This window comes from Emydura macquarii, unplaced genomic scaffold (assembly GCF_026122565.2).
Source record: "Emydura macquarii macquarii isolate MOO-44397 ecotype Brisbane River unplaced genomic scaffold, CSIRO-AGI_Emac_v2 contig_968, whole genome shotgun sequence".
NCBI classification, from domain to species: Eukaryota; Metazoa; Chordata; order Testudines; family Chelidae; genus Emydura; species Emydura macquarii.
In genome coordinates, this window is record NW_027131105.1 from 4,575,279 (window position 1) to 4,600,195 (window position 24,917).

The window sequence follows — 24,917 nt, forward strand, 5'->3', positions numbered from 1 at the left end:
GGGTGGGATGGGGGGGGGGGGAATGGGTCATTTAGCTCCCCAAGGCCACTGGGGCCCAGAGCGAACATCTCCAGCTCTCGGCTGGGGCTCTGTAATTCATAGGGAGCAGGACACTGGCATTAGTTCAATGGTGCCCCACCCTGGAGGTGGCTGCATCTCACTTCCGGGTGCAGGGTCCCCACACAACCCGTGAATTCCTGGGTGCCATGGGGTAAATGAGTGGCTGTTTCGGGCTGCACAGCTGTAAATGTGCATATGTATATGTATGCAAATACCCCTGGGGCAGTTGAACTGCCCCTGGAACAAGGGGCAAGCCTCATTGCAGAGCCCCTCGGAGAGGAAAGGGTTAAAAAGCCAGCTCTGAGGTCTCCTTCCGGAAAGGCCCGACTGGGGGCAGACTCTGTCCGGAAATAGCCGAACGCTGCAGTCGTGGCCGGTCTCGGCTCCGGATTCCCCCGAAGTTCTGCCTGGCGCCGGCCATCTGGAGTCACTGTCCGGATCCGGAAGGACCCGATCGCCAGGAGGCCGCTGTCGTCTGAGACGTCCGACGCCTCCCCAGGTGCTTCCGGAAAGACCCGAACGTTTCCGGAAAGACCCGATCTCACGCTGGGGGGAAACCTGAAGCCGCCGAGCCTTTCCCGGAGATCCCCGAAGCGCGCCCGGAGTCGCCCGAAGCCTCCTGGCTCCGGCCTTGCGTGAGGAGGAGGAGGAGGAGAGGCGGCGCGGCGCGGCGCGGCGGCGCTGGGGCTGGCTGGGGGAGATGAAGAGCGGCCGGGAGCGGGGCTAGCGAGGGGAGGGCCCGAGCGGAGCCGGACGGAGAGCGCCCTTCCCCCCTCGCGCGGCGGGGCCATGGCGGCCAACATGTACCGGGTGGGGGGTGAGTCGGGGGGTCAGTGCGGGGCGCCGGGGGGCTGGAGCCGCAGTGGTGGGTGCCGCAGAGGCTGGGCCGGAGGCGGCGCTGTGGGGCGGACCGGAGTGTGCCGGGCACTAGGCGCCGGCGGCGGGCGGAAGACGCTGTTCTCCCCCCGCCCCATGTTGCGCCCCGGGGTCGGGGTCGGGGATTTGTGGGGGGTGGCGAGCAGCGGGCTCGCTCCTGGGGGGCGGGGACGCGGTGGGGCAGGGATCAGGCTGTGGACGGTGGGGGTCGGGGGCGGCGGGTTGGTTATGGGGGGCTGGGGTGGGTCTGTGGTGTCGGGAGCTGGTTGCATGGTGCGAGGAGCTTCAGAGGCTGTGGGGAAAGAGGGCAGGTGGGGGTCGGGTGCGGGGTAATGGGCTGGTTATTTGGGGAGGGAACTGAGAAGTTATGGGTTGGGGGAGTCCTTTGGGGGCCAGCGAGCTTGGTTACATGGGGTGAGGAATTCACGGGGTGTGGAGCACCTGGGGGGCAATGGGCTGGTTATGTGGAGTACAGGACTTGGTGGGCTGTGGAGGAGTGGCTGGGATATGGGTCAGTGAAGTGTTTCTATGGGGTGGGGAGTTTGCTCCTGGCGTGTAAGAGGGGGCAGTAGGGGGAATCTGGTTGTGGGCACGCTGGGGGGCAAGTTGTGTGTGAGGCAGTTTGGGGATGTGGATTGTGTGTGGGAGGGCTGGGTGAGGTGTATGCAGTTTTGGGGAGGGGGTTATGGGCTGTGGGAGGGGGTGTCTGGTTGGGGGGGCTATGGGGAGGCAGGTTGTGGAGGTTGGTGGGTTATGTTTGGGGCAGGGTAGGGTCTGGGGGTGGTGTGTGTAGAGCAATCGGCGAGCGGGGTGGGAGGCAGTTTGGGGCATCTGGTTTTAGAGCAGGTGGGGGTGCGGTGGGGGGAATCTGATTTAGGGTGCTTGAGGGGGTGGGCTCTCCCCCTGCAACCCTTTCCCTGGCCCCTCCTCCAGCGCTCTGACTCTGGGGTGTGTCCCACAAGGCGGGGCCGAGCTGGCACTGAGATCCCCCTGCAGCTGCGTTACTTTGGGGGGTGGCGGGGCTGTCTCCTGTCCTGGTGACACCGTGCCCAGCCTCGTAAATGCCGCCTATGCCTAGCTACTGCTGCTTCAGGCTGGAACTACCACTCGGCTCTGGCAGTGCTGCGGTGAGGCTGGGCCCTGTCCCAGCACGTTTGGCAAGTGGTGCCAGCAGGGGGTGCTGCCTGGCGCCTGGCTGTAACTGAGAGCTGCAGGGGGAGAATCTGGGTGCTGTGGGGGTGGGGTAGGGGCTTGGCTCCTGTGGCGGTAGCCTGGCAACGCTCCTCATGTGGGTAAGTGGGTGGGTTGGGTGCCTGCTGTTTTGCTGCCTAGGGAGATAAAGAGCAGGAGAGGGACACCCCTTTGGGTGTTGCTGTCTACTGCTGTTCCGGGCCTGGCGGGGCAGGAAACCCCATGGATACACAGGGTGTTTGGCAGGTGAATATAAAACACCTGGGGCAGCTTAGGTGCGGCAGCCCCATGAAGGAGCAGGTGAATGCCCCGTTGGTAGAAGGTGGCACTGGGGTGGAGACTAGAGGTAGGAGAGTGGCACAGAGGACAAATGGCTCGGGGGGTTCAGCTGTCCTTCCTGGGGGCCTTGCTTGTCCCCCCCAATTTCCCACTGACGGGTTGGGTCTCCATTCTGTCTGCAGATTACGTCTATTTTGAGAATTCCTCCAGTAACCCCTACCTCGTCCGGCGCATTGAGGAACTCAACAAGGTGAGGGGCCATGGGACGGCAGCCAGAGATCCCCACCATCCCATGCATGGACCCCTGCGGCTGCAGGGCCACAGCTAGCACCTGTACACCCACCCCCACCAGCCATACACCAGAGACTTGCTCCCAGATACCCTGCCCTGCACCACCTACTGGGCTTGGGACCGACAGCCAGACATCCCCTGCCACCTACATCCCCCCCCGAAAGGCTGAGGATCTGCAGCCAGACCCACCCCCTTGCACATCTTTGGGGATTTGCAGCCCGACCACCTCCCAAGCCCAAAGGCCATGTGTAAGTGCAGGAGGGAGCAGGGATCCTCTGGCGTTCGCCTCAGTGCCCCAGCTGGGGGGCTGCAGCGAGTGCTGGGTCTGGGGGTGCTGAGGAGCAGCTCCCTGGGATACAGCAGTGCCAGCCCCTCCTCTCAGGCAGTGTCTCGCTCTCGTCCCCAGACAGCCAATGGCAATGTGGAGGCCAAGGTGGTGTGTCTCTTCCGGCGCCGGGACATCTCCAGCAGCCTCAACAGCCTGGCTGACAGCAACGCTCGTGAGTGCTGGGGCCCGTCCCTGTGGTTCTACGGCCGGGCCTGGCTCTGTCTTGGGGGGTGCGTGAGATGGGGTCGAGGTCTTGAGAGGTGATTAGGTCTGTCTCAGGGTAACATGGGGTGGGTCTGTCTTTGAGGATGGAGTAGTAGGAGCATGCGTAGTGTAGGGGGTGGAGTCTTGGGCTGTTGGGAAGCCATGACTGTCTTGGAGTTGGGGGGTTGTTGTGGGCAGTGGGACTGTCTCGAGTGTGGGGTCATTGGGGAATAGTAGGTCTGTCTCGGGCAGTGGAATATGTGTACAATTGTTGGGGGTCTATCTCGGAGGGCATGCGGGGGGTGTTTTGGGGGGCTATGGGTCTTTCTCAGGGGTGCACATGGGGCAGGGAGCCAGGCATGTGTGGGATGAGGCTGGTTGGGGGCAGCTTATGGCCCCATCCCTGCGATGCAGGATAGATGTGCTGGCAGAGTTGCTGTTGCCCGGAGCTAGTGGGTGAAAGGCCGCCCCGCCCACCCCTCCCTGGGCAGCTCCCTGCCTGCCTGGCTCTAAGAGCTGCCCGTGCCTTCCCCAACCCTGTCTCCTCCCCTTCCACGGCACTGGCAAGCCCTGGATAAGGATGACACTAATCCTTGTCACACCTGGTATGGGGCAGGTGCTATGTTAGGGCTGCCGAGTGGGGAGTGTCTCTGGGGTGGAGCCCCCCAGCACACAGTACAGGCAGGGTCCTACATTGTCCTCCATTTCACACACCTATTCCCCTGCATTGGGCAGTGCCCAGGGATCTGCAAAGGGACTTGGAGGTGCCAAGGCTTTGACCTTTCATCCCCAGAGCACAATCAGCAAATGCCACCTCCAGTCCAGACCCACAGCTGGGGAGGGGATGTTCATCTCCCAGCCCAGAGCTGGGATAGCGGGGGGCTGCAGATCAGGAGTGAGGGGCACCAGCAGAGCTGTAGGTGGGGGGAGCCCAGAGCTAGGATAGCGGGGGGCTGCGGGTCAGGAGTGAGGGGCGCTGGGAGCAGAGTTTGTCTAGCTCTCCATCTGTGTGGCCAGTGCAGTGCGGAGGCCATGGGCAGTGCAGGGTTAACAGGCCGTGGGAGCTCTTCCGGCTGGCGCCTGTTCTGGCTGCTTGCCTGGGCTTGGGGTTTCCGGGCCTTTCAGTGGGGGCCGCCCTTGAGTCTGCCCAAGTGGGGTGGGGCTGGGTCCCAGGGGGCTGCCCCCAACTCCCCCGCCCCCACCCCACAGGGCTTCCTGAGCACATGAGCAGGGGTGGAACCAGCACCGTGCTCCCCCCCACCCCCTGCTGCCAGTGCCAAGTGCTGGGCTGGAGACTGGGGCTGGGAGAACAATGAGCTGCTTGGTGGTGGCTGCTGCATGGCCACTTCCTGCTGTGGGGAGGGGGAGGGGTGGCTTCTGGGGGTGGGGGGCAGCATGCTCTGCTGGGGGGAGTTATGGGGGTGCATTCTGCTCATGGGCAGCAGGGGAGGCTAACATGAGGCACCCTGTGCTCCAGGGGGCTATTGGGGGAGGGGACACTCTGCTTTTGGGCATGGGGAAGCGAGGCATTCTGGGGGGGTCGGCTCCTGGGTGGGGAGGGGAGGGTTGGGTTCCCTGGAGGGGGGCGCTCTGCTCTTGGGGAGGGTTAATCCTGCGGGGGTGCCCTGTTCTGGGCAGTGCAGTGTGCTGGGAGCCTGTGATGGGGGGAGGAAGAGGAGGGTTCAGCTTGGGGGCTGAATGGGGGTAGGGCAGTACATTTCTGCTCCAGGGAGATAGAGCGGGGGATGGGACCAACAGGGCTTTGCTCCTGGGGGCTGTGGGAGGGGTTGCACTTGGGGGGCAGTGAGTGATGGGATGGACAGCAGCAGTCTTGGGGCTGGGATGTGGGAGGGTGGATTCTGATCTTGCTGCCCTGGAGCTGGGTTCTCTGTGGGCCTGTCAGGGGCTTTTGGGGCTGGGGTCTCTGAGGGGGTCTTAGTGGGGTGGGGTTTCTGGGGGGCTATCTGTCAGGGGGAAGTGGTGGGGCTGGAGTTTCCATAGAGCTATCTGTTGGGTGGATCTCCGTGGGGTGGGGTGGCTGGAGTCTCTGGGATGTCTCTGTCGGGGAGAGGTGGGGGGGGCTTGGGGTCTCTCCGAGCCCCTGACCCTCCTGTCCTGCCGCAGGCGAATTCGAGGAGGAGTCGAAGCAGCCGGGGGTGTCGGAGCAGCAGCGGCACCAGCTGAAGCATCGCGAGCTCTTCCTGTCGCGCCAGTTTGAGTCACTGCCAGCCACCCACATACGGTGCGCGGGGGGGCCCTGCTGGGATGTGGGGGGCTAGGGCTGTTCTGAGGGGGAGGGCCTTCCTGGGCCAGGGGGTCCTTAGCTTGGGTTTCCCGCCTCCCCATTGCCATCTCCCAACTGCATTCTCCGGGGCGGCCCAGTCCCGTTACGACAATTTGGCCAGCTGCACAGGTGGGCGTGAGCCTGGGGCAGCAACTCGGCAGGGCTGGCTCTGTGCTACTGCCAGGTCCGGCAAGGGGCAGGGATCCCTCGGGGCCCTGATGTGGGGCAGAGTGAGCCGGGGGACCAGCCTGTGATGTGCCCTGTGTGTGGTTCCTGCAGGGGGAAATGCAGTGTCACGCTGCTCAACGAGACTGACATCCTCAGCCAGTATCTGGAGAAAGAGGTGAGGGGCTGGGCCTGTGGAGAGGATGGGGTAGGAGGGCTGGACCTGCAGGGTTGAGGGGCTGGACTTAGCCCCCTGGAACAGGTCGGGAGTGAGGGCAGGGAGGAAGGGGGACTCGCCCCCTCTGGTTTATAGGTGAGAAGGGGGAAGGGTTGAAGCCAAGGCAGAGCTCTCTTGGGGGGCTGGGAAGAGCTGTCCCGGGTGGGGTAGGTTTGGGGGAGGCCAGTCTGCTGGGCTTCCCTGCCTCACCCCTCTGCCCCTCCCCCAGGACTGCTTCTTCTACTCGCTGGTCTTTGACCCTGTCCAGAAGACGCTTCTGGCCGACCAGGGGGAGATCCGGGTCGGCTGCAAGTACCAAGCTGAGATCCCCGACCGGCTGGCTGAAGGTGATGGAGGGGGGGACGTTGCCTGGGCTGATCTGTGGCCTGGGGGAGCTTAGACTTGCTGTCTGGGCCAGCTGCGTCCTGGGGGGAGGGCCCCCATCTCCCAGGGGGGCCGTGCCTTGCCTGCCCCTCTCCAGGGGGAGTAGGGGATGCAGCATTGTCTCTCCTGACTGGGCCGCTCCCCACAGGCGAGTCGGACAATCGGAACCAGCAGAAGATGGAGATGAAGGTCTGGGACCCCGACAACCCGCTGACCGACCGGCAGATCGACCAGTTCCTGGTGGTGGCTCGGTGAGACGCCAGCGGTGGGTGGGGGGCCTGGTGCTCCATGGGCGGTAGGAGGTGTCCCTTGGGCTTTGGTTTGTTGCTAACCTGCTGTCCCCCCTTCCTCCCTCCAGGGCTGTCGGGACCTTTGCTCGCGCACTGGACTGCAGCAGCTCCATCCGGCAGCCCAGCCTGCACATGAGCGCAGCTGCCGCCTCCCGGGACATCACGCTGGTGAGGAGGAGATGGGGGTGGGGCGTGTGGCTGGCTGAGTGCAACAGTCCGTTTGTGGGGTGCCCCTATCCCCACTGGCTACTGGAGGGGCCCTAGAGCCCAAGCTGGATGGCCTTGGGCTGCCCTCTGCCCAGAGGGCTGTGGGACATTGTCACCCCTGGAAGCATCGTGCTCCTCTCATGGGGTGCGGAGGGGGTGGCTCGTGGCCTCGTGCGTCTCCCCGCGGCAGCCTGCTGACAGCCCCCTTCCCCGCAGTTCCATGCCATGGACACGCTGCAGCGGAATGGTTATGACCTGGCCAAGGCCATGTCGACGCTGGTGCCCCAGGGGGGTCCCGTGCTGTGTCGCGATGAGATGGAGGAGTGGTCGGCCTCGGAAGCTATGCTCTTTGAGGAGGCCCTGGAGAAGTACGGCAAGGACTTCAATGACATCCGGCAGGACTTCGTGAGTGGGGGATGGGGGGAGTCCCTCCTTTGGGGGCTGGTAAGACCCTCCCTGGTACCCAAACTGGGCTGCTCCATCTTGGGGGATATGGCCTCCATCCCTGGGGGAGAGATCCCAGGGTGGGGGTGGGGAGCCCTGGAGACTGAGCTGTAGTGACTGATCTTGCACTGGCTGAGGTGGGCATGGGGCTGCTGGAGCACTGCTGTCTCTCCACCCCCCGCCCCCATGACTCCTGGGGCTCTCCTGGCACTGGCTGACACCTCTCTGGCCCTTGCAGCTGCCCTGGAAATCCCTGGCCAGCATCGTGCAGTTCTATTACATGTGGAAAACCACCGACCGCTACATCCAGCAGGTGAGTATGGGCCCAGGGGCTGGAGGGCTCTGGGCCTGGGCCTGCTGAGGGTGGAGGGAGAGGGGCGAAGAGGCAGCATCTCCTCCCCTGCTTAGGCTGTGTCTCTGCTTGCAGAAAAGGTTGAAGGCCGCAGAAGCTGACAGCAAACTGAAGCAGGTCTACATTCCCACCTAGTGAGTATGGGTGCGGGGGTTGGCCACCCCTCCTAGTGTGAGTATGGGGGGAGCTGGGCTGGGAGGCTGGGCCTGGGGGAAGGGCAGTATCCCCATCTCGTGAGTTTGGAGGGCTGGGGGAAGGGCAACATCCCTACCTAGTGGGGGGGCTGGGATAAGAGGTGCCTGTCCCATGATGCTGTGGGAAGCAGGCCACCTGCTCTCCCCCTAGTTGGGGGGTAGGGGTGGAGCTGGGTGTGACCTCATCTCTTCTCCCCCGGCAGCACTAAACCCAACCCCAATCAGATCATCTCCGTGGGCTCCAAGCCTGGCATGAATGGGGCTGGCTTCCAGAAGGGGCTGACCTGCGAGAGCTGCCACAGTGAGTGCGGACGTGGGGCTCCAAGGGGTGGCGGTGTCTGTGCCCGTCCTGGGGGCATGGAGGGGCTCCCGTTGATCTTGTCCTGGGGGAGGGGCAATGGGTTCCCTGGGCCTGCCTGCTCAGGGGTTGCTCAGCTGTGGAGCCCTCTCTCCCTAATGCCACAGTCTCCCTGTCCACAGCCACCCAGTCAGCGCAGTGGTACGCCTGGGGCCCGCCCAACATGCAGTGCCGCCTCTGTGCCTCCTGCTGGATCTACTGGAAGAAATACGGCGGGCTGAAGACCCCGACGCAGCTGGAGGGAGCTGCCCGCAGTGCCACGGTAATGCCCGCTGAGGGGGATGGGCACAGGGGGCCCCATGGTGTCCTGGCAATCCCTGCCCATGGGCATGGAGGGAGCTGTGTGCAGTGCCACAGTGACACCTGCTGGACAGGATGGGCATGAGTGGTGCCCTTGGTGCTACGGTGACCCCTGCTGAGGGAGGTTAATGCTTATGTTGGGGGCTAGGTGTGTGGGGGCAGGGGTATTAGACTGCACTGGGGGGACCCTTATTCCTTGTGGCCCCGGTGGGTTTGCATACCCTGTCGTGTGAGGGCTGGGGACTGCCAACACTTGAGCCTTGGGCTCCTCTGTCCTCCCTGTGGTGGGCTGTGTTCCTACCCCAAGTCTCTCCTAGTGCCCCATTATGGGCCCTGACCTCCCTCCCCTCTCTGGGCTCTCCCAGTACCCCATGTCGGCCCTGACCCACCTCCCCTTCTGTGTTGCAGGAGCCGCACTCCAGGGGCCACATGTCAAGGCCGGAAGCCCAGAGTCTCTCTCCCTACACAACCAGCGCCAACCGGGCCAAGCTGCTGGCCAAGAACCGCCAGACCTTCCTGCTGCAGACCACCAAGCTGACCCGCATTGCCCGCCGCATGTGTCGTGACATCCTGCAGCCGCGCCGTGCTGCCCGGCGCCCCTACGCCCCTATCAACGCCAATGCCATCAAGGCTGAATGTGCGTGTGCAGGGCTGGGAGGGAGGACACCAGAGGGACACCAGGGGCTCCCCTGTCTCACACTCGCTCTCTGCTTCCCTCCATAGGCTCTATCCGCCTACCGAAGGCAGCCAAGACCCCCCTGAAGATTCACCCCCTGGTGCGGCTGCCGCTGGCCACCATTGTCAAGGAGCTGGGTAAGGGCCATGGGCATAGAGCTCTGGGCACGGCAGGGAGAGCCCAGCTGGGCAGGATTGACACCTGCCTGGCTCCTCATTCCTCCCCCCAGCCCTTTCCTCCTGGGGATAGGGGGTGACTCCTCTGCCCCACTGCCCGCCCCATTCCCATGCTGGAGGACAGCACTGTTGTTCACCTGAGCAGTGCTGTTGCTCCAGCTTCTTTGGGTGCTTGTCTGTAGATCCCACTTTAGGTTCGTCTGCACAAGACTGAATGTCCTTGGATGTCTCTCGGCTGAGGGCGTGAAAGGCAGAGTGGATGCCATCAGCCCTCGGTTCCTTTTGCTACCACTGGCAGCGAGATGGAGCCAGGCTGAGCTGCCTGCTTCCCTCCGTGTATTTCCGTGTGGTAGACAGGTCGCGTTCATCCCTTAAACGTTTTCCCCTTAGTTTTCTCAACAATCACACCCCCATCGAATTCCTTATTTTTCTTTGGTGCTTTGTGGTTTGAAAGTCCTCAGGCTTCCCGCCCTGTGCATGTCCCCCTCACCATGGATGTGGCTCTTAGCTGTCAGGTTAGGCAGAGCTCTGTATGTGATTGGTGCGCTCTGCTGGTCCTGCTAGTCAACGAGACAACCCGGGGACACTCGGCTGAAATGATTCCTTCTGCAGCAGTCCGGGGTGGGGGGAGGGGATGTTTTGAACCCAGAAGAATGGTACCTGGCTCCAAGCAAGACCTTCTACTTCTAGTCCCTGGCAATCAGTGCATCAGGTGGGATGCAGCTCCTGAGACCGGTACCAGGAGGGGGATCTGAAACAATACCAGTGGGCCAGCCACAGCTGCCACGTCAGCTTTGCATCACTGGTGGCTCTGGTGCTAGAGATGGGTCCCGCCTCTCACCCTCTGAAGCAGACTTGCCAAGAACACCAGACCCCCCCCCCCTTGGGTCCAGGCACCCGTCTACCTTCTCTAAACTGGGAAGTGCTGAGAGGCCTAAGAAAAGTCATTTGCCTTTGGTCCCCTCCCTCTTGTAAGACGGGCAAACGACAAGGGATCGAGAGGTCCAGCATCCGTTGGTACTAAAATGACAGATTCCTCAGCACTGGAGCTGTGGGCACCAACAGTTTCTGGTGTTGGGAGTTGCTATTTCTCTGCTCTCAAGGACACGGCACATGGCACAATCTCAAACAGTGAAGCTCTCGGCACTGACACCACCAGCCCAGAGGTCACAGTGCTGTGTGAGGCGAAATCTCCTCTCCCGCTCCAGACCCCACCTTCTCCCCCTGCCCATTTACCGAGATCTGGGGAGGGTTCCTATCAGGCCAGCACCACTTGTTTCAGAGCGCTTTGTATCCTCTGGCCTCCACCTACATGGCAGTGGTCTGACCAGCCCCACTCTTACAGCTTGCCACTGGGCCCCACTCTGAAAACCCTCCACAAGTGGCTCTCCCTCTAGCTCACTGGCAAGCCAAGGATGTTCCACTCTTCTGCAGCTTCGACTGCGGGGTCCCCTTCAGAGACCATCCAAACAGCCTGGCCACAAGATGCTTGGAGGGTTAGAGATGAGGTAGAACTTCTTGCGAGGAGGGAGAGACAGGTTCCAAAACTAAGGAGCACTATCCCCAGCCTCTCCTAGAGATCCCTCCTGATCTTGCCTGAGGAAGCGGTCTCCTATACTCTGGATGGCTTCAGGGGCCATCTATTCAGATGGATGATGCCCTGGAAATTGAAACCTCCGTTATCCAAGACCCCGCCTCTCACAGACTGTTGGATATCCTCCACGCTGCACGGGTTGGTGATACCAATTGAGGAGGGCATAGTGGAGTCAGCCACAGATCTTTGGAAGCCCCTGGATACCTTCACCTCAACTTCAAAGCAAGCCTAGAAAAGAGAGGCCAAGTTCTGCAGAAGGGATCTGAGAAGTTCTACTCCCAGCTGGTCCCTGAATCCCTGCTGGTCTCGGGAGGAGAGAGCCAGACAGCCTTGTCCACTGATGTCTGCTCCCAAAGACAAAGCCCCTAGTAGAAAGCTCAACTTCTCCAGAGGAAAGAGGCTTATTCCTCTGTCTTGCCCTGGGTGCAGATAGCAATTACTGAGCACTGTTGTGAGTCAGACTCTAACCTGGAAGAAAGTGGTTCCCTTTATCAATAGACTTCATTAAGTGGCTAGACAATCTAAAGGCAGTAACATGCGACTGTCACTGGTGCAAACCTCTCTTCAAGCAGCCATGGATGCTTTGGATATGGAGTTAGATCCACGGCTGTGGCAGTTACCACATGGCTATGAGCACCCGGCATCCAAAGGTGTTGCAGAACACCATTCTAGACCTGCCCTTTGAGAGAGGTTTAGGACCTCTACTGATGATGCTCTGCTTTTCCTGAAGGATTCCAGAGACATGCTGTGATGATTGGGCATTTATATCCCGACCTCCAGAAGGAAGCCAGAGCAGGCAAGGAACATCCATCTGCTCTCAGCAGTAGCCTAGGTTTTCTCGTCTGCCACTAGCTATCCTACTTCATCGTCCAGGGAGCAGGTCTGACACACAGGTTGAGAGTCACAATCCAGAGCTGCTCTCCCCAAGCCTACTGTGGGATGTCACCTTTGTTCTCTGTGGCGTGGATTGGAGTAAACTACTGATAAATGGTTACTTGAAGTCATCTCCCAGGATTTTCCCATTCCAGCCTCTGCCCCCTTTCCTGTCCCTCTCCAGGGACCTGTCTCATGAAAACCAATTGCAAGTGGCCTCCCTGCTTTACCTAGGAGCAGGGAAGAGGTTTCTACTCCTGATATTTCTTTATTCCGAGAAAAAAAGGGGGGTCCTCATCCCATCCTTGACTTGAGAAGACTGACAGGCACATACACGCCATCCTGTATGGCAGTGCTAGCATCCCTCGTCCCTGGCTCAAGGCTGGTTTGTGGCTTCATATGTACAAGATGTGCACTTCCTGTGGGCCAGAACGATAGTGCTGTGGAAGCGCCTCTGACTGACAGACGGGGCCAACTATTATCACTGCAAGGTGCTAACCTTTGGTCTCTTCAGAGGGCTGAGAGTCTTCACAATGGGATGGTGGCCGCACATCTGAGGAGCCAGAGCATGGACATCTAGGCAGCTCCATCAGGAAGTCTCCCTATACTCTGTCCTTGGCCTATTCAAGAAGCTCAGTCTTATCATAGAAGTGTGGGAGTGGAAGGGAACTCAGTAGGTCATCTAGTCCAGTCCCCTCCACTCAAGGCAGGACTAAGTAATAACTAGGCCATTCCTGAGAGGTGTGTGTCTAACCTGCTCTTAAAAACGTCCAATGACAGAGATTCCGCAACCTCTTAGGCAATTTATTCCAGTGCTGAACTACCCTGACAAAGCTTTTCTTAATGTCCAATCTAAACTGCCCTTGCTGCAATTTAAGCCCCTTGCTGCTTGTCCTATCCTCAGAGATTAATGAAAACAGTTTTTTACCCTCTTTTTTGTAATTACCTCTTATGTACTTGAAAATTGTTACGTTCCCCCCGTGGTCTTCTCTTCTTCAGACTAAACAAACACTATTTTTTTTTTTTCAATCTTCATAGGTCGTATTATCTAGATCTTTAATGATTTCTGTTGCTCTTCTCTGGACTTTCTCCAGTTTGTTCATATTTTTCCTGAAATGTGGTGCCTGGAATGGGACACAATACTCTGGTTGAGGCCTAACTAGCGTGGACTAGAGCGGAAGAATTACTTCTCAAGTCTTGCTTACAACACTCCTGCTAATACATCCCAGAATGTTTGCTTATTTTGCAATAGTGTTACACTGTTGACTCATATTTAGCTTGTGATCCACTTTAGTCCCCAGATCTCTTTCTGTAGTACTCCTTTCTAGGCAGTCATTTCCCATTTTGTATATGTGCAATTGATTGTTCCTTCCTAAGTGGAGTACTTCTGCATTTGTCCTTATTGAGTTTTATCATATTTACTTTAGACCATTTCTCCAGTTTGTCCCGATCATTTTGTGTATCAATCCTATCTTCCAAATCACTTGCAACCCCCCCGTTGGGTATTGTTCGCAAACTTTATAAATGTGTTCTCTATGCTGTTATCTAAGTCATTGATGAAGATCTTGAACAAAACCGGACTCAGGCCCGATCCCTGTGGGACCCCATTTGATATGCCATTCCAGCTTGACTATGTACCACTGATTACTCTCTGGGAACAGTTCTCGAAACAGTTATGCACCCACCTTATGGTAGCTTCATCTAGGCTATATTTCCCTAGTTTGTTTGAGAGGGTCTCGTGAGACAGTGTCAAAAGCCTTATAAAGTCAAGATATACCACATCTTCTGCTTTTCCCCCACCCACAAGGCAAGGCTTGTTACCCTATTAGGTTGGTTAAACATGATTTGTTCTTGACAAATCCATGTTGACTGTTACTCATTATCTTCTAGGCGTTTGCAAATTCATTACTTGATTATTTGCTGCATTGTCTTTCTGGGTCCTGAAGTTAAGCTGACTGGCCTGTAATTCCCCGAGTTGTCCTTATTCCTCCTTTTATAGATTGGTACTGTATATGCCCTCTTCCAGTCCTCTGGAATCTCTCCCGTCTTGATGATGAACTCCAGCAAACCATGCCTCTAAAGATGGTTCAAAGGAGCTCTGATTGACACCCAGTTAATAAATGGCATACCTTTTCGGGGAGAGATTTCACCAGACAATCGTCAGTCATTGTAGGGGCCTTGGGCAGTGGTGCAGGAGTCCTCCGGGGGAGAGGGGGTGCAGTGGGGCATTTGGGGCGGGGGCTGGGAAGGCCATGTGGGGGTGCATGGAGAGGTAGGATGGCGGGGAGGGCAGTGAGGTAGGCGGTGCAGCCCTCACAATGCTGTCTGGTTTTCCAGCTGCACAGGCCCCTCTGAAACCAAAAACGCCACGCAGCACCAAGACACCCATAAACCGGACCCAAATGAGCCAGAACCGGGGCCTGGCCAGCATCGTGGGCAAGAGGGCATACGACAGCGTGAGTACCACATGCCCACACTCTGCAGTGGGGGTGCAGAGCTGGTATGAGTGAGCGGGGGATCCCTGCCCATGGGGGGTGCTCGCTGCCATAACTCCCGGCCTGGGCTCCCAGACCCCAGAGCCCCATCCCAAGGGGGGTGCTGCTCATGCAGCCCTATGGGAGTCAGGTTAGTGGATCCCTACAAAGAGGGTGGGGCTCAGCTGATAGCTCTGGTTTGTGGTTGGTGTAGGGGGTGGGGCCCAGCTGATGGCTCTGGTCTGTGATTGGTGCAGGTGGCAGGGGGCGGGGTCCCGTTCTCAGCCAATGGCCGGCCCATGACCTCGGGGATGCGGTCCAGTGCCCAGCCAGCTGTCAAGCGCCAGAAGCTGAACCCAGCTGATGCCCCCAACCCTGTTGTCTTCGTGGCCACTAAGGACACCAGGTACCTTGGGGGAGGGGGGCTGAGGGGGCCCCAGGTAATGGGGGGGAAACGGAGTCACTAGCTCATGGAGGACAGGTCCTACCAGGCAATGGGGGAATTATGGCCAATGGGGGGAACAGGCAGAGGGGACACTGGGTAATGGGAGGAAATTATTGGGGGTGCACCCCAAGGCCTACTGGAGACTCTCAGCTCCCAGTTGGGTGGGGAAAAATTGGGGATAGTTTAGTCTCATCCCCATTCCCACCCACTAGCCATTGAATGGGGGGGGCTTCCATCTCTCTTCTCCCCCCACCCCAAGCCTTTGGGGGAGAGCAGGGACTGTGGCCTCATTCTTTCTCTGACCTGCTGCCCCTCTCCCAGCTGAGGGCTGTGTGTGTTGTGTGTGGAGCCAGGGCTAGCTGGCTCATGCCTGCTTGGACCCACAGCTGCCTGGGGGGGGGTTGTATTTGGAGGGGCCCTGTCCCCCTGCTGGTGGGGTGTCCCACTTTGACCTGCTGTCTGTCTTCTGCAGGGCACTGCGCAAAGCTCTCACACACCTGGAGATGCGCCGAGCAGCCCGTAGGCCCAACCTGCCGCTCAAGGTGAAGCCAGCACTGCCCGTACGGCCTGTGATTGCGCCGCTGATGCCGGGGCCTCCGGCCCACCCTGCTAGTACCAGTGAACCCATCATCCTGGAGGACTGAGGCTGGCCCATCATCCCAGAGCTGCGCCTCCCCTGGCCCTTGCCTGTGGGTGTGGCAGGCTGGGCTGCAGTCCCTGGCTCCACGTGACCCCTGGGAGGGTTCCCCCTGGCACCTGGAGGGACCAGTCCTGATGGTGGGGGGGATGGGACAGGGGTGTGGCTTCCACTTTTTTAATATTTTTTTTATTTCCACAAACTCCCCCTCCCCCTTCAGGGCTGGGGTGTTTGTGTCAGGATCTTTGGAGAGGGGGGTTTGAAGTGAGGGGCCAGGGGCTCCAAATGCAATTACTTCTTGTCTTTCTTTGGTTCCCTGTGTCAGTTCTGCTGTCTCTGCTCCTCATTTCCCATAAGCCACAGTTCCAGGACCCCCTTGAGCCCGTGTCCCCACTCGGGCCTGGTCCCCCACCCCCGCAGTTGAGCCTGTTTTTGTACATGACCACAGAGGAGAATCTGTCTGTTTTTTTAACTTGACTTGTAACCAGTTCTTATAGCAACCAGGAAATAAACCAATGCCTTTTCTTCAGCTGCCCACTGCTGGGAGGTGGGGGAGGGAGGGGAGATGGACTGAGACTTCAGTTCACGTAGGCTGCAAGGGGGAGCTTCTCACACTCGGCTGCTGCCTTGGCCCACTGTGGTGCTGTTCACAGGGCTGCATCTCGTCCGCAGGGCTGCCTGGGCTGTGGTGTCCCAGTTGTGGAGGGGGAGCGGTGGCAGTGGGGCCAGCTTGTGGGCGTAGGGGTAGCTCAGGGTGACAGGTCCCCACCATCTGAGGCGCGACTCAACACCAGGCACAGTCTGGGAGCGGAGGAGACAGTTTAATGTCCTAGGAGAGGAAGGTTGCCAGGGGCTATCAGCTGTGTCTGGAGCTATGCAAGAGAGCCCGTCCCTTCTACAGCACTGCCTGTCCGCCAGCTTCCTCCCCGGGGTGGCTGGGTGGGGGAAAATGGCTGCAGCAGCCTGGTCCAGCCCTGGGTCCACTCTGCAGGTACAGGATCCTAGCTGCTGCTGCTGCTGCTTACGCCACAAACAAGGCCTCCTGCTGTTTGTTTGCCATGGGGAGATGTGCTCCCCATTAGTCCAAGGGTGGGGGGGTGCCTCTAACAGCTGTGGCCCTTATTCCAGCTCAGGGAGCCTTACCCCTCCCTCTCCACATACTCTTCCCCCCCCCCCCCTCCTCAAGTCTATGGGCTGGCTTCCACCTCCTGCCCTCCCCCCACACGCTTGTAAGTCAGGCCCAGGGTCCCTCTCAGCTGAAGTAGCTAGCAATGAGCTTTTGCCGCAGGCACTGGGCCTCCTGGGAGAGGGGCTCGGGGTGGGGCTCTGTCTGGGCAGGGGCCTTGGCACCCCACTCTACCCCCTGAGGCATGGCAATGCCCCGCCCCACAGCCATGTTGTGCAGGACACAGCAGGCCACGAAGATGTGGCACACCTTGAGAGGGCTGTACTGGAGCACCCCCCCTGCCCGGTCCAGGCAGCGGAACCGGCCCTTTAGTGCCCCCACTGTGCGCCCCACCGCAGCCTGTGTGGCCATGTGTGCTGCATTGTACCGCTGCTCTGCTGCCGTCCCTGCCGCCTCCACCGGTGTCAGCAGCCATGGCTTCAGGGGGTAGGTTCCATCCCCTGTGGAGAATCAGACATGGGGGTTATGCTATGCACAGTGACTCATGGGCTGGCCCTAGGCTTCCACCCATCCCCAGGGCAGGCTCCACCCTTTAAGATGGGGTCTATCTGCTCTAAGGGATGCTAGCTCCAAGCTGGCTCTGGGCAGGAGAACTGGCAGGCTCTGAGGGTTGGAGAAAGGAATAATGGGGGCCCTTCCCTCTCTAGGCAGCCTGCAAATCTTCATGATGCTTCATGCAGGAGTAAGGGCCTATCAAAACATGCTGTGCCCCTCTCCCTTACAGGGTTTCTTCCGGGCGGGTGCAAGGACCAGGTAGGTGGGCCACTCCCTCAGGGCCCCCTGCACTTAGCAGAGAATTCAGGCTGAGGGGGCAGGGGTGCAGTTGACCAGCAGCTGTCATGGGGCCTTCACCCCACACCCTGTGTTTGAACCACCCTGGGTAATCTCACCACTTGAACTTGGCCTGTGGTTCAGGGCTGGTGCAGATAGCCTTGATTTCTTCCCTCGCTGCTAGGATGGGCCGGGGGTGGGATCCAGGTTACTCTGCTCACACCCGAGTTCTCCTTTGGTGTGGACAGCGGAGGCATTGGGAAGTGGGAACAGCCAAGTAAGGGGTGCAGTAGGGGTGTGAGATTAGCAGGCGGGGCAGCCCAATGAGGAGTGAGGGGCCCCCAGGCCATGGCTCACCCAGCAGCCAGCCGTCCATGTTCCGCTGCCCCTCAAAGATGCCCCTGAGGCTGGAGCGGCTGAGGATGTGGGCTTCCGGCACAGAGCCAGGGAACTCTGCCACCACATGGGTGATCATGCCGTGGGCATCACACACCAGCTGCATGTTCATGGAGTGGAAGCGCCGTGGGTTGCGGTAGAGATTCTCATGATCCGAGGGCGGCTTGAGGGCCACGTGGGTGCAGCCCAGCGTGCCCAACACGTTGGGGAAGCCAGCAACGCGCAGGAACTCCTCCTTGGTGCGGGCCTGCTGCTGAGGCTGGAAGGGGAAGCGGATGTAGGCATTGGCACGTCGGGTAAGGGCAGCTGTGACTTGGGAGACACAACGGGACATGCTGGCCTGGCTGATGCCAGCTGCATCACCCGCTGGCGTCTGGAAGGTGCCAGAGGTGTAGAAGTTGAGAGCGGCGGTCACCTTGACGTAGACAGGCAGAGCGTGGCTGCGGCCAGTCGAGGGCTGCAGGTCGCGCTCCAGCGCGTGGCACAGGTCTCGGATCATCTCAGGGTTGAGCTGGTAGCGCCGCATCACCTGCTCCTCTGGCATGTTCAGGAACTGGATCCGGGGCTTAAACACCCGCTCCTGGGGCACCCGCCGGCGGCGGCGGGTGTGGGCACGCTGGGCCAGCAGGTAGAGCGCCATGAGGGAGCTGCAGCCACACGGGGGAGGGGAACAGCTGCACCTGCAGAGAGCAGGCCTGGGGGAGGCAGGAGGAATCGGGCAGGGGGGTCTCCACTTGGCCAGGCTGGGGATTGGCGGGGGGGGGGGGATGTCTAGGGCTGGAGATTGGGGAGCAGGAGGGTGTTTAAGGGAGGGGAGCAGGGGGGTCCCTACTTCCCCGGCCAGGGATGCGTGGAGCCGAGGTGTGTCCCTACTTTCCCCGGCCGTTCCCGGGGTGTCTCGGTTTTAGGGTCCCCCCGCTGGTTGGGGCGGCTCCTCCCTTCGATCCCAGCGAGGGGTCCCCGCTGCCAGCGGCGTCGCCCCGTCTTCCGCCAATCAGCGCGCCCCACTCGTGACTATTAATGAGGCGTCGCCCCTTCGCCTCCGCGGCCAAGAGGGCAGATTCCAATTAGCTCCGCCCACGTCAGGGGAGCGGGAACGGAAGGGCCACTTCCGGCGGAAGTTATTGTGAAGTCAGGCCACTTCCGAGAGAAACGAGCGCGGGATCTAGGCACTTCCGGCGGAAGTGCTTCCTCGTGGGTAGGTCATAGTGGGGAGTGGGGGGTTGGGAGCGGAACGCTGCTGGCGGCGCGCAGTGCGGGTCCGGGATGGAGCCGGATGTGGAGTCGTTGCCCCGTGGGGGCTTCCGTTGCCGCCTCTGTCACGTGATTGCTGCTAACAGTGAGGGGGGGCCAGGGGTAACCGGGCTGGCGAGTCCCCGGGGGGAGAGCGACTAACGCGCTACTGAGCTCTGCGGAGCCGGGGGGTGCTGGGGGTGTCGGAGGCTCATAGCTCCGCTCAGGTCGGGGGGGGGGGTCTGCTCCTGGGGTTAGAGGTCACAGTCGGTCGGCGGAGGTGGCACTTTGGAGCCGTGGTCTGGATGGGTGGTTGTCAGGTCATCGAGCAGGTCCGAGATCATCACACGTGGGGTGTTTTGGAGGGCAAGGGTTAGTGTCAGAGCAAACAAAGGGGCATTGTGGGGGTCAGGGTCTCCATCCAGGTCAAAGGTCACAGTCTGGGAGGGTCTGGTGTCAGGTCAGAGGTTGTCCTCAGGGATGCTAGTATTTGGGGAAGTCACAGTTTTGGAGGAAGTGTGACATTCAACACCAGCCTGTCTCTGCCCTTGCGTTTCCTCATCACGCCTTAGCTGCATGTGCCTCTCTTGCAGAGCCTAGCCTCCATGATCATCTGCGGGGCAAGAAGCACCAGCGGCTGGAGAGCCTGCGTGCCAAGCGCCAAGACCAGGAGCTGCGCAGTGTCTTTGTCAGCGGCTTCCACAAGGGCACCTCAGCCTCTGAGCTCAATGAGTACTTCCAGGCCTTCGGGGCTGTGGCCAGCGTGGTCATGGACAAAGACAAGGTGAGTCCCATCATCTGGGCTAGTGGCTCCCTTGGGGAGATGAGACCCCTCCTTGGCACTAACAGCCTGTGACTTCTGCCTGTAGGGGGTCTATGCTATTGTGGAGCTGCAGGACCAGGAGGTGCTGGAGAAGGTGCTGGCCCAGCCTCAGCATAGCCTAGGTGGGCAGCGGCTGCGGGTGAAGCCCCGGGAGAAGAAGGAATTCAAGTACATGCCCCCCAAGAAGCAGGGGTCCACACAGCATGAACAACTGAGCCCTGAAAAGCTGGTCCAGGCCCTGTGCCAGGCTGATGATGTGAGTGTGGATGGGACTTGGGGTCTGTGTTGTAATCCTGGTGCCTAGAAGCAAGGGTGACTGCTGAGCTATGTGAAGCAGGGAAGGGTTTGGGGGAGTGTGTGTATAGGGGAGGTTCTGAGCTGCCTGGGACTGCGACGATCCCTGGAGTGGGAGGTTGGGCTGTGTGGTCCCAGAGTTTGGGGGTGGGAAGGAAGGAGGGTAGGGAGGTTTTGAACTGTTTAGGGTTGGGATGCACCCATTCAGAGTGGGGATTTGGGCTATGTGATCCCAGGCACATGTTGGAGGGGTGTTCTTTAACTGTTTTTCCCTTTTCCGCCTCATTCCCCCTTCTCCCTGGCCACAGGTGGATGCCCAGATGCCACAGCTGGTGCAGCTGTTTGAGCTCTCGGAGAGAGAGAGGCGGCTGCGACACCTACTGGTCACCCTGTTCCAGGAGGTTTTCTCAGAGTTCTTCCCTGGTAAGTCCTAGCCCTGTGTGTGTACACACACTGGTCTGTCTGTTCCTGCCCCGTGTACTACTGCTGTGACCTTTGTCCCCTGTGTGTGCGCAGGGTGTGCCATCCTCCCCTTTGGCTCATCGGTGAACGGATTTGACATCCATGGCTGTGACCTGGATTTGTTCCTGGACCTGGAGAAAACAAAAACTTTCCAGGCATCTGCAAGGGGACTCCAGGGGGCACAGGTGAGAAGGGATGGATGGTGACAGGGAGAGCAGGGTGGGGATTGGTACTAGGGACCTTTGCAGGTGGGGGGCATGATGGGTACTGGACACTAAGTGCCCCCCACTGAGTGCACCCCTTTGCAGGCTGAGGAGGGGGCAGGGCCAGACTCTGACTCAGAGGACTCCATCCTGAGTGACATTGATCTGGCAACTGCGACGGTGCCTGAGGTGCTCGAGCTGGTGGCAGCTGTGCTACGGAAGTGCGTACCAGGTGTGCACAGCGTCCAGACTGTGCCCAGTGCCCGCCGCCCCGTCGTCAAGTTCTGCCACAAGGACTCGGGGTTGCTGGGAGACATCTCCATCAACAACAGGTGCAGAGCCTGGGAGGCAGGGTACAGAGCCCAGGGTGTATATGTGGGGGTGGGAGGGCATGTTGAGTCTGGGGTAGGGGCCAGCTCCATCCAGGAGGGGTGGGGGACCTCTCCCATCTACAGCATCCATCCAGGGTAGGGTGTGTAGGGAGCTGTTGCCCCCTCTTTGGGGAGACACTGAGCTTTCTGGTTCCATGGCAGAGACTTGTTTACCAGTTCCAAATCCACATGGGGCTGTCCTTGCCTTTATGAGGGTGGGGGTGGGCATGGGTTCGGGGTGCCCCTCCCAATGCATCTCATCTCCTTGACAGGCTGGCACTCTGCAACACGCGCTTCCTACAGCTCTGTACAGAGGCCGATGAGCGGGTGCGGCCCCTGGTCTATGCGCTGCGCTACTGGGCAAAGCAGCAGACCCTGGCAGGTAAGGACTCCCCCTCCTCTCTGGCCCACACGGTGCTAGAGCTCCTGTCTGGAGAAATCATGCTGGGGGGTTGGAGTTAGAGGTTTGGGGGTATGCACACCCAATCTCCTTGTCTAATGGCCTCCTCTCCTTGTAGGAAACCCCTTTGGGGGTGGCCCCCTCCTCAACAACTACGCACTGACCCTGCTGGTGCTGTTCTTCCTGCAGACGCGCAGCCCCCCAGTCCTGCCCACGCTGGCCCAGCTCAGGGAACTGACAGGTAGGAGTCACCCCCACAGTGCACCCAGCAGTCATTGCTGCATTACTGCCTTGTGCCCCTGGGGCAGTGTTTATCTCACCCTCCCCCTTGTCTCCTCTCCAGGGGATGGGGATCAGGCCACTGTGGACGGCTGGGATTGCAGCTTCCCTCCGGATGCATCGCGGCTGGAGCCCAGCGCCAACACAGAGAGTCTGTGTGAGTGCTGTGTGTGGGGGGGCGGTCATGGTCTGCAGGACGTGCCCCTCATCCCTCCCGCCCCATGTACGCCACATACACACAGGCCTGCTGCTTGAGACCCAGCTGAGCTCACCCTGCCTGCCTGGCTGTGGGGTCACAGGGAGGGTGGTCTCAATCCCCAGGGAGTGGGCACAAGGATGTGAGGGATTGTCCCAGTTCTCAGGAGTGGTTTCCCTTCCTATCCTGTCCTGGGGTTGGGAGAGCATGGTCCATCCAGCCTGGGCTCCTGCTGGTAGTCCCGTGCAAGCAGTTCCCTGGTGCCAGTGGCAGGAGGGGAGAGAAGAGAATTTCTCCTTCCCCAGCTCCCCACATGTCCTGCGGCTGAGAGCCCCATAAGCTGTTCCCAGCCCCTGTGTGTTCTCATGGCTGCACAGGATTCCTGTCTCCCCACCTTCACTCCGCTGTTCCCCTACGTGACTCCTGCAGCCACCCTGGGCTCACCCTCCCCTGCCATGGCCACCCTCATCTGATCCATCTGCATCTCCCTGCAGGTTCTCTCCTGGCTGAATTCTTTCACGTCTTTGGGGACCACGACTTTGCCGGCTGCGTGATCTCGCTGCGGGAGGGCCGGGCGCTGTCCCTGCCCAGCTTCCTGCTCTCGGAGATGGGTGCTAGGCTCAAGCTTGGTCCCTTCAACGTGCAGGACCCCTTTGAGCTGAGCCACAATGTGGCAGCCAACGTCAATGAGAAGACAGCGTTGCGTTTCCAGCGCTGCTGCTTGGATGGGGCCAAGTACTGCCGCAGCCTGCAGTACCAGCGCAAATCCAGCAAGGGCAAGGCCTGGGGGCTGGTACGGCTCTTCCAGCCAGGGGTGCCAGAGGCTGGGGAGCTGGGCCCCGACGGACTCCTCATCACCATCCCCTTCACACTGACAGCTCTCCCCCCTGGGAGCCGGGAGCAGCTGTGCCAGGCCAAGGACTTCCAGCACTGCTGGTTTGGGAAGGTGTGTGCCGCCATTACCTTTGTGCTGAAGGACGTGCTGAGGTGCAGCTGCACGGAGCATGTGGGAGAGCCCCTGGGGCAGGAGCCCACAGAGCAGGGTGGAGAGGAGCAGCCCATAGTGGGGTCCAAGCACCCCCGGTCCGAGGAAGGAGGAAGCTTTGCTGTCTCCCCAGCCAAGAAGCGGCCGAGAACAGAGGGCTCCGCACCAGAGGAGGAGAAAAGTGTGAGCTGGACTTGTGCTGTGTGGCACCATGTCTGGATGGGCCGACGTCGCGTCCGGCGCCAACTCCGGCACCTGGGCAGCCCCCAGCCAGACGAGGCACAGGAAGTGGAGGAAAAAGTGACAGAGGCCATAATCCAGCAAGAGGGAGACATTAGGGGGGCAGAGCCACTGCTGAGGTTCACTGCCTGCGCCCGAGTGGGCGGGGGCCAGGAGGACACACGGACCCTCCTCTGCTTCACTCCAGAGCCCCAGCAGGTTCCCCTGTTCCAGGACTTCTATCACTTCCTGCAGGGCTTTCTGCCCAGAATGGTGGAGCGGTATGTGGGCAGAGCAGCCAGGGGTGGGCAGTGACCCTCAGTGAGGCCAAGCCAGTGGCCTGAGACTGGGCGATGCTATTTTAAATGGACTTTGCTGGCTCCGTACCATGTGGTTGGGAAGGGAATAAAGGGCCTAGCCAGGTGCCCCTCTGGGCTGTGTCTGTCCTGCTGCTTGATGCCTAGGAGACAGGCCTGCATCCAGATGGGAACTGCCTGCTCTGCCTTCAAGCCAGGCTCCTATCTCCTTGCTCGGTCTGGCTGCCACCGAGGACCCAAGCATATCTGAGGGACAACTAATGACAAACAGGATCAGGAATGAGGATCAGAAGCAGGGGACTGGAGGGGGACACGAAGCAGAGACACCTCAGACAGTGCCCACTGCTCCTCAAAGTATCTATGGAGCCAGCAGACCTGGCCCACAGGAACTCTGCCAGGATGTCAGCACCTCTCCGTCCAGCATCCTTCTGGTGGAATAGATAGCCATGTTGGCTAGTGCCAGTAGGAGGTTGACGAGGAGGTCTTGGGATTGTGTTGGGCCGTGGATAGGGTGTGCATAAATCAGGAGGTGTGGGGAAAAGTGCAGCCAGAACTGGAGAGTCCAGAAAAAGGACTGCAACCTGGTGCATTCGAGGTAGACATGCAGCAGGGTCTCCCTTACATCAGAGAAAGGCCACTGATGGGCTCCTGATCCTTGTGCAGTGTAATTATGTGTAGGCCCTCGTTTGCATTTTATTATGTTTTGTATTGTAACCATGTGTTTCTACCATTCCCTTGTTGCTAGTGGAATCTGTTTTCTTAAATAAAACTTTTGGTGCATTACAGTTGCTGGAGCAGGAGTTTAAGGTTAAGCTAATACAATGGGGTAGAGACATTGCTGTGGGGAGGGGCAGGCCTAAGAATTGGGGAGTTAAGGAAGGGGGTCAGGGCCTGGTTGTCAGAGGGGACCATTTTTTGAGTGGCTGACAGGCTGGTGATGGTCCTGGGAACCCCACCTTAGGGAGGGGGCTGCGCTACGCTGCCACTGAAGGAAAGGTCAGGGAAGATCTGATGCTTCCCTTCTCGCCCTGGCAAAGCACAGGGAGTGCCGAGGTGGGCACAACAGGCCCCAGCTACTGCCTGCTATTAGTCCTGATGAGGAGCAGGTAGGGCCCTGGGGGGGGGGGGGGGCAGCTAAACAGCAGCCTGGCCCTGGCCCCAGGTGGTGTGCAGCTGGACTGTCACCTGGAGACAAGCCCCTGCAGCAGGGAAGTTTCACGGGGTCAGTGCAGTTAAAGGGCAGCCAGCCTGCTACAAAGAGGGGAACAAGGGAGGGGAGGAGCAGCAGCAGCCTGAAAAATGAAGCTCCAGCCGTTCTCCCCGCGGCCCCCGCGTGTGTTTCTCCTCCGGGGGGGGGGGGGGGGGGGGAGCTGCCGCGCACCCTGGCTGGAAGCGCTTCCCATCACGTGCAGGGCTCGCAGCCCCCATGGCACGAGCCCCGAGGCGCACTCCTAGGGAGAGGGCGGGGGACGCTTTGGCTCCT

At 60.0% G+C, this 24,917-nt stretch overlaps 3 protein-coding genes across 4 annotated transcripts; 2 read left to right on the plus strand and 1 right to left on the minus strand.

Annotated features, from left to right (window-relative positions):
- The first annotated feature begins 62 nt into the window (after positions 1-62).
- MTA2 (metastasis associated 1 family member 2) lies at positions 63-16,320 on the plus strand. 2 transcript variants are annotated; one of them, XM_067543861.1, is made up of 18 exons: positions 63-877; positions 2,589-2,656; positions 3,104-3,197; positions 5,354-5,471; positions 5,793-5,856; positions 6,125-6,242; positions 6,428-6,530; positions 6,638-6,737; positions 6,993-7,181; positions 7,459-7,533; positions 7,648-7,706; positions 7,970-8,067; positions 8,247-8,386; positions 8,833-9,061; positions 9,148-9,237; positions 14,081-14,199; positions 14,475-14,623; positions 15,135-16,320. In XM_067543861.1, the coding sequence occupies exons 1-18, from the start codon at positions 850-852 to the stop codon at positions 15,304-15,306; spliced, it is 2,013 nt and encodes a 670-aa protein (XP_067399962.1). In that variant the 5' UTR covers positions 63-849; the 3' UTR covers positions 15,307-16,320. The 2 variants fall into 2 exon arrangements, with proteins under 2 accessions (XP_067399962.1, XP_067399961.1); XM_067543860.1 differs by lacking the exon at positions 63-877 and adding an exon at positions 2,459-2,473.
- Positions 16,321-16,551: 231 nt separating this feature from the next.
- On the minus strand, positions 16,552-18,718 carry LOC137150141 (putative nuclease HARBI1). The gene is made up of 2 exons (XM_067543864.1): positions 17,614-18,718; positions 16,552-16,925 (listed from the first exon to the last, which is right to left on the minus strand). The coding sequence occupies exons 1-2, from the start codon at positions 18,290-18,292 to the stop codon at positions 16,552-16,554; spliced, it is 1,053 nt and encodes a 350-aa protein (XP_067399965.1). The 5' UTR covers positions 18,293-18,718.
- Positions 18,719-18,886: 168 nt separating this feature from the next.
- TUT1 (terminal uridylyl transferase 1, U6 snRNA-specific) lies at positions 18,887-24,558 on the plus strand. Its single transcript, XM_067543858.1, has 10 exons — positions 18,887-18,991; positions 19,479-19,669; positions 19,755-19,964; positions 20,311-20,425; positions 20,519-20,649; positions 20,773-20,999; positions 21,311-21,420; positions 21,557-21,679; positions 21,782-21,874; positions 22,408-24,558. Exons 1-10 carry the CDS (start codon positions 18,919-18,921, stop codon positions 23,430-23,432), a joined length of 2,298 nt encoding a protein of 765 aa, XP_067399959.1. The 5' UTR covers positions 18,887-18,918; the 3' UTR covers positions 23,433-24,558.
- The last annotated feature ends 359 nt before the right edge of the window (positions 24,559-24,917 follow it).